The sequence below is a fragment of the Pygoscelis adeliae genome, unplaced genomic scaffold (assembly GCF_000699105.1).
Source record: "Pygoscelis adeliae isolate BGI_AS28 unplaced genomic scaffold, ASM69910v1 Scaffold222, whole genome shotgun sequence".
Classification (NCBI taxonomy): domain Eukaryota; kingdom Metazoa; phylum Chordata; class Aves; order Sphenisciformes; family Spheniscidae; genus Pygoscelis; species Pygoscelis adeliae.
In genome coordinates, this window is record NW_008824309.1 from 10,953 (window position 1) to 19,582 (window position 8,630).

An 8,630-nucleotide genomic window follows, 5' to 3' on the forward strand; every position below is an offset into this window, starting at 1 on the left:
TATAGCCATCCATTGCAGCACTCCAATCGTGAGAGTACCCCACCATGTTTCTGTGATGGCGACTAAGTCATATCTATCCCGCTGCACAATGGCTTCCAGCTCCTCCTGTTTGCCGCCCATGCTGCATGCATTGGTGTAGATGCACTTGAGCTGGGCTATTAATTTCGCCCCCAGCATTGGCAGGTCGTTACCCTAGGCTCATCTCTAGTGAGCCTGGTTTTATCCCCTTCCCCCTTCGAACCTAGTTTAAAGCCCTCTCAATGAGCCCTGCCAATTCATGAGCAAAATGGCAGGGTGGGGCATGCCATCTTAATGTATGTCCCATCTTAAATGTATGGAGGAGGCTACTTTTGGCTGGGAAGAAGTCTGTATTCATTTTAGTTCTCCTCTCTAGCAGATGTAGCAAGTACATTTATTGACTGATCTTTTGTCTTTTTCTGACCAGCTTTGTGGTCTCATCCAAATGCTCTAGGATGTAAATTATTTGTGGGTAGCCCAAGAATAGGTACAGTTCAGGTCTTATATGGGCCTACAAATGTTAAAATATAACCTTCTGTTGCCCTAGACGTTGTGCATGTGAGAGTTTCCACCTGGTCACGACCTCCTGCCTGACAGATAGCACAGTGAGTTTAAGCTCAGCTCTGTCTGCGTAGGGCCACCTGACACAGCTGCAAGTTTTCCTGGCTACTGTCGGCAATTCCTGCACCTCTGTGTCGCCCTCCAGAAATTCACAACCAGGTGGAGACAGATAGCAAGGGCCATGCTAAAAACCATCGTGTTGCACTAGGACACAAACTCAGCATAGAGACTGAGGGGCATAAGTTGCTCACTGTCATCAGGCAGATTGTCCAAAACATCAGTGAAGGTGTCCTGTTTTTCAAACCCACGCGCTCAAAGTAGGTAGGGTGCCTGGGTAACTGAAGATGCTTTTGTTCATAGCCACTGATGATCTTTCTGCTGATGATCCGATGGATCATATTGGATATAGACAGATGTCTTACTGTCACTTTGATCAAGTGACATGGATACAAATTTTGCCTTTGACTGGTATGGTTGCCAAATGATGTATTTTGTAAAATGAAATGCAGTGTGGGAGTACTGCAGTGTTTGCAAGCTAAGCTGTGTCTTGGGAGCAGCAACTAACAACTACATCTTTTTTTAGAGCTCAGAAAAGTAAAGCACAGCATTGAAGAAATGCTGCTGATCTCTGCATGGTAGCCTGCAGCTATGGTGACTTAAGAGAAGAAACTAGGTGTCAGACTATTCAGATACACAAATCTCTTCCTGCCCCTCTCCTTCAGTAGTACCTCTGCTTTCTATGCTTAAATAGGGAATTGCCTTCCAGACATCTCTTTATTGAAAGACTCACCTTAACTCTTTGCCTCGTGTCTATGGATTCATAGGATTCATGACGCAGAGTTCCCACAGCTGAATCAATACTTCTTTCTTATCTCTGCTGTTGTATATGCAGGAACATTGCCTGCCAACAGGCTAACACTATAGTGCTAGATCACACAACGCAGCTGTCACATTTGGGAGCAAGAGAGCAAATTTGCTGCTTAACCTGGCAGCCTGGTCACAAAGAGATTGGTTTTGATTTCGAGATGGAAATAACTGCTATTTTCAGTCCCATGGTTTTGATCTGTTAAAGTGAATTATTGGCTGTCCTGCTTTATTTAAGGAATACTCTCCGAAAGCTGCTGCCTCCTCTTTCTTTTGAACATTCAGTCTTCAGTGATCTCATGTTGCAGAGAAGCACACCATCAAGCAAGCAAACAACCCTGTCACAAGGAGTTGACTTGAAGAATAACTCTAAGAAGGTTGACTGACCAAATCAAAAGCAGACTTGCTTAATGAGTAAACAAGCAGGGAAATACAAGAGTCCATTTTTTTTTAATAAAGTCTAAACAAAATAACAAAGTCAGAAAAAGGATGAAACAAATTGGGCCACTTGTTTTTCAAGTTGCTTGATTTCAAGTTGCAAGATTCACAACAGCATTTAGTTTTGAAAAAATCAGCATTTTTCACTAGAAACAAATTAATCAAGAAATGGTTAACCAGCTTTTGCAAGAAGACACCATGTGAGTAGCATACATTGAAATAAAACTATAGGGAAATAAATTACAGAGAAAAAAACAGCACAAAAAAAAGGCAAGGGTATCTCAAGGAAAGAAGTGTAATACTAAATTGAGTAAAGGGCAAAACATGAGATGTAGTTTCACAGAAAATTTGAGCTAGCTCCAGTTAAGCTTAAGTTAGGGTGCAGGAACTGTGTGCCAAATTAGCTGGTGAACTCCGCTAGCATTAATTACGAAGGTAATCTGAGCCATTCTCCTGCCAGATCTTGAGCCAGCTGGAGAGGCTGTAAGCACCAGTATGCAGTAGCATGTGTAAATATCCTAAGTGAACCAATAATCAGAAGGGGGAAATAAACTGCAGGGCATAGATTTGGCTACAATTCAGTATTTCAGTGATTTTTTTTATGTGACTTTAAAGAAAATGCAAGGGAAGGAAAAGAGAGTAGATGAGGAGGTATGACTATCTACTAAGGGTATATTATGTGCTCTCTACAAATTATTTCAGAATCTAAGAGGGAGGAAGGAGGAAATTCAAGTCAGTATGTTTAATACATTTATTCTAATTCAATTTTATTGAATGGTTTTCAACTGTAAACGAGCTTGCATTTTAGATTCTGTGTAAAATAAATCCCTTCATAGTGCTAATATGAACATACATTTTCCCTGTGCCCTCAGTCAGCTGTAGTTTATGCATTAACAGGGACTTTCTGCTAGAAGCCTTTGTTCTTTTAGAGAGCCACTCCTCTGGGATTTAGGCTCCCTGGTTGGCCGCTGTACCGAGCTCTTCTGATAAGACAGCAGGTGGATCTGAACAGCAGCCGAAGTTAATAACCTGCTAAACCAGGGACAGGAAGGACAGTAGCAATTACACATAAAACATTTTCATTGAAAGAGTATTTCTCCTTTGATACTGCAAAAATGAAAATTGATATTCATAGCCACATTCTACCTAAGGAATGGCCTGACCTGAAAAAGGTAATAAGAGTTTAAATATTTAGTGTCTTATGTTGTCAGCAACCATTTCTACCAATGTAATTTTTGAAAGAACAATGAATGAAGGGTTCTGTTATAAATATCTCTAGGTTTTTGTCTAATTTGATTTTTTTTTCAGCTTTAAGATATTTGTATTGCATTACTTTGCAAAGCAAGAGTCCCAGTAAGAAAAGGATGGACAACTGGGCTCTGTTCCCCACTCTTTATTTAGTCTGAAGCAATTCTTATATTTTTGCTTGGTTTTTTGTGAGACCTAAAATTGTTAAATGATGAGGCGTAAATTCCACTTTCTTGATAAAAACAGAGCTGTCAGGTTCCCAAATGGTATTCACTTTTGTTTTAAATAAGAGAAATAAGCAAATATTAGAGAAGATTAATGTTACCTAAGACAAAATTCATTCACCTCTTACACCCACAGGCATGAAAGTCATTAACTTCAATAGGAGTGGGGTCACTCTAAGTATGGTTAATTGATGATGATCATCATTTTACTAATACCTGTTATTTTTTCAGTTACTGGAAAGAAGTAGCATATTGTATTAAAAATAGAAAATCTCAGTTGTCAGAACACTGAAGCTATAAGTCAACTTGTCTTAACTTTGAATCTTTGCATGGTATTATTGTTATTATTCAATGACATAAATTTGTTCTTGTCTGTAATAATTTTCACGATCCTGTGAAAAGCATTTGAGAATGGAAAATGTCACTAGGTTTTCACTTTTTGACTCATAAGGGATCGCTCCAATGCTACAAAGGGTACTGAAAAAGATCACACAAACCTATATTTATATATAGTTTATACACAAATATGTATAAAATTATTTGCAATTAAAAATTGCATTCAGATTTCCAGGATAGCTATTTTTTATAACTCTCTAATGTTTCCGTTCATGATAAAAAGTCAGAGTAGAAAAGAGAAGACCTGCATTGTTGCTTCTTTCCTTATTGTAATTCTGTGTTGGTTGTAGTTTGAATGAACATTCCCTGTGTCTGACAGTAGTATGGAACCACTTGATTTCATTGTGCCTGTCTTTGACAACAAAAGAATACCATTATTTCAGCCATGCTCTTAGGCATCTGACACACTAACTGAAACTTTGTTTTACACCGTACATTTCTTTCACTTAATTATTTTGAGGTTGATGATGGCAAACTCTCAGGTAAGTGTTTCATTTGTATTAGCTCTGTGTTTCTCTGATTTTAAGCAGTCCAGTATCAGTTCAATATTAGCTAGAGAGCAGCTGGAAAATGTAAACAGCATATTAGAAAAAAGCCATGAGAAAACCTGGCATTAAGAACATACATAGAATTATTTCTTCATTAGTAGTGAAAAATGACATAGTTATGCATAAAACGTCCTGGAAAGGAATGTTTGTTTCCTCATTTACCTCGGAACTTCTTTTTAAACATCTATTTGAACTTCCTGTTTGTAATTATAAGAGCTCCTCAATGAAAAACACATATACACTGGATAATGTAGGTGAGATGACACATTTTTTAGAACAATTATGTCTGTTTTAAATGGATAGGAGTTTAAATATCCAGACTACAAAGACAGGTTACTCTTGCTTCTTTCAGATTTTGTTGTCCTTGTTTGTGCAATATCCCTATAAAAAGACCTATAAAATTCCTTCATTCTGATTTTACATAATTTTAAAAGATATTTTTTTTCTGTATATACTTTAAAAGGGCAATAAATTCACTGAGATAAAATCACTCCAAGAATCCCTTGATGTTCACGGACGTACATCAGGGCTGAATACACTACTGTTAGACCCTATAGGTCAGTGTTGCATTTATTTAAACACTGATGAAGAGGCAAATACCAAATTTTTAAAAGTTAATTTCCACCTGCTAGTTTTTGTTTCCTCTATTCTAAAGATTGAGCGACTCAATGGTTTATTAATGGGCCCAGAATAGAAAACAACTCTCAGAATTCCCTGGAGTCCTCTGGAAATTCAAGCCATTAACATAGTTCTCTGCATCTCATGGATGGAAAACCAATGAAGCAATCCTAACATGCACACATAGTGCTAAACTTTTCTTTCTTTTTCAGCCTTATAAATACTGAACCTTGAACCTATGACTAGAAAATTCTATTGTCAAGATACTTATTTAAGAGCTTAGGAACCCATAATAAGTATAAAAATTCATAGAAATAAATGAAATAAGGACTGTCAATACATCCATCTAATAACTGAGGGGAAGAAAGAAGAAAGTAAGTTCAAAAATAGACCAGTGAGTTTCTCTATTGCCTAAATGCTCCTTGAGCACCTTTAAGGTCCTCATTTTCTGCACAGCTTACAATTGCAATTAGCATGGAGCTAGTGAAAACTTACAGTTCTTATTAGGTGTCATTCACAAAATGTTCCCTAAATTTAAACATGTGTATATATATAAAAAACCCTATAAATTTATAAATTTAAATAAAATATACATAGCTAAACATAGCTAAATAAAACATACATAGCCTCAGTCATTAGCATCTCTGATTGGCTGAAGTCAGGAGGCTTGGCCCTGCACACCTACTCTGGGAAAGCTCACAGTGGCATTAAGTAATGATTTGTTATCACAGGAAATTCAGGACTGTATTCAAATTGTTTACACTTCAGTGAAAGTGAAAGATACGCCTGCTTTTACTCAGTTTCCTTTGAAATGTTTCATTACAGAAAAATGGGAATTCTGGGCGTTGTTTTCAGTCTATTATGATATTTCAAGACTTCATTTATTTGTAATCTGATAATTTATGAAAATAAAAGGAAATCAGCATCTTTGTAGGTTTGGGGTTTTTTGCATAAGCAATTTTGAATCTCTCTGGAAGAATCAATGAGTATCTAAGCTTCCTTTTTAGCTTCTCTTGGTTGTTTAAATATTAATAGGCAAGAGACTGACCTTCAGTCCTGCTGCTGAATCATGGAAGCTGAAAAGTGGAATCAATACATCTTTGTGCAAATGATTAACTGATCACAGATTGGAAAATTGTCAGCTCAATTTTCATATTGCCAAATGCTTGATTTAATTTTTTTGTGTTAAAATCATTCCAGTTAGAACCTCAATATAGTAAACAACTTTAAGCACTTTGAAATCAGTTGTAGGACTTACTTACTTAAAAATGTTGTTGAACTGGGAGCTAAAAGTTCAGAACTACAAACACCATTAGTCCAGTCCAGTTAAACTTCAGCACTTCTGCTGAAGTCAGTCAGGCTACTTGTAGGCTCAAAGCTGAGCATATGCATAAGTGTTTCTCCTGAATAAGGTACTGCTGGATTGTAAGAACTGAGATTTTTATTATTATTGCAGAGTGCTAACTAGCACTGGCTTTTTCTTCTTTCTTTCACAGAGGTACGGATATGGTGGATGGGTACAGCTGGATCATCACTGCAAGGTTTGGGCTGTTTGGTGCTCTAAGCTGATCTTGCGTTGTCGTCAGGAATACAAACTCACAGTAAATCTATTAAAAAGCAAAGTGGCAATAAGATTGGCTATGTCTTTGATACAGATTTCTCTAGAGGTCTATATTCTGTGAAGTAATATCACTCCGTGTCCTAATATACCTCAGTAGAACATTTTGCTTGAGAGGTGAAACTCACATTCTCGTGTATGAACCAGTATCCATTTTTCATCATCATCTCATTTTAACACTTGGAATGGATAGCTCTAAGGAATTCTTTTCAATAAGATAGGTCAACCTAAAGCAGATTACATGTAGATCTTTTTTTTTTTAGTTAAATGCAGTCGTCTTTATAAGAAGCAAAACCAAAAGGACCTGGTATTTTAATAAAAGTTAAAGAACTCAGATGTGAAATTCTCTAAAAATCTGTAACCTCATGACAAGGAGAACAAGTAGCAGAACAATAAGGACAATCCATAGATTTGGGGACCATTATGTAGAAAAGTAGGAGCCTGAGGTTTATTGGCAAGTAAAAGGCAGACTGGGTCTGATTTTACTTCACCTTTCTATCACTGCCCACTCTATTAACTTTGCAAAGGCATTTCTGAGCTACATTAGTACAACTGGAACAACATATCTCCAGATGCCATGAGTCTATACTAACAGTCCATCAGCATTCAGAATCCATCCTGCTGGTACTGAAGTTAGCAGAATACATGTATTTACTCTGACAGGGACAGAACTGGTTTCTTAAAGGCTTGATTCTGATCTTACTCAGGGTAGAGCAAATTGGCAGTAATTTCAGTGACATTCACAGTGACACAACAATGTAAAACTTCTGAGAGCAAGATCAAAATGTTGCAGTTTATCTTTTGAGAAGAGCATTAAAAAATTACCAGTATTAGTGCTTTTTTTACAGGAGGGCACAAGGACCTAAGAGAGGTAAGGCTGCTACGGCAAAATAATTCCCTTTGTACATTACTATGTAGGTTAACTGTACCAGCTAGTTTTAAAGATGTTACCTCTGTTACCATATAACAACTTTGGCATTCAGATATCCCTGTCTATCTCAAACAACTGTCACAGGAAGCCAGCTTCCTCCTGTGATCTGTCAGCTCCCCACTCCTAGGAATCTTTTGGAGAGCCTGTCACTGCAAATGGCACTGGCCTCCGGAAGGAGGGAGGTTAGAAAGATGGCATTAAAAAGAGGTCTCAGGAGACCTCAGTTCACCTTCCACCTCACTTCATAGGTACCTGTCCTAACTTGAAAAACTTCATCTGTAATTGCCTACCACAGGAATGTTGCGAGTTGTACAGATAGGGAAGGGATAAAAGCAATGCGAAGTATTAGCCAGATAATGAAGGAAAAAATATGAAGACAATGGAGGTTGTGTAGATAAAAGCAGAAGGAACAATTTGGATATAGTAAGCTGCAAGACAAAAGATGCAAAGTTAAGAGCATGAACAACAAACAGTGTCAGCACATAACCTATCTACAGCATGTGAAGAGTGCAAATAACTGGCTAAACCCAGCTGTGTTATATAATGGCAGGCTGTATGCACATTGTTTTACAAGGGTTAATCTGTCTCTGTCTTCTGAAATTCAGACATGATCTCAATATAGGAATTCTATACTGAAAACTAGAGTGATAAGTGATAGAAGGATTTAGTACTTAGCATTTTCAGGGTGGCAGTGCCTCTCTCTATCTGGGTGATCTTATAAAGAAAATAGTACCCAATCTTCTTCATTGTTTCTTTTTGTGACTTGGCTAATTCATTCATTCTCTGTGGAGATTCAACTTTTATTGTCTTTAGAGAAGCAAGACTTGCATCTTCCAGGTAACCAAGGTATTTAAATATATAATGCCTCTTAGTTTCAGTGGAACTAGATATTCCCTCATCGCCTTGTCACTTTGCAAAATCATACTTCTTTGTGATTGTATATATGTATATATTAACTGAAAAAAGCTGATAAAATGGATAAAACACTGTGTCTATTTATTGCAACCTAATGATATACACACTGTTGTCATTCTATAATGTGCAAGGCTATGCTGTCAAATGCCTAACAACCATTTATGAAAAAGGACCACAGAATATGAAGGTTGGGACCGAGAATGAGGAGCAAACAAACATGATGCTGAAATTTCAGATCTGAGTCTAAGCAG

General features: G+C 37.3%; 1 protein-coding gene across 1 annotated transcript in view; it reads left to right on the top strand.

The window, feature by feature from the left end:
- Positions 1–2,996: 2,996 nt before the first annotated feature.
- Positions 2,997–8,630, top strand: part of ACMSD (aminocarboxymuconate semialdehyde decarboxylase) — a 25,942-nt gene continuing 20,308 nt past the window's right edge. The window contains exons 1-2 of the mRNA XM_009318917.1: positions 2,997–3,053; positions 6,412–6,456. Coding sequence (XP_009317192.1) covers positions 2,997–3,053; positions 6,412–6,456 — 102 coding nt within the window. The remainder of the gene's footprint in view (positions 3,054–6,411; positions 6,457–8,630) is intronic.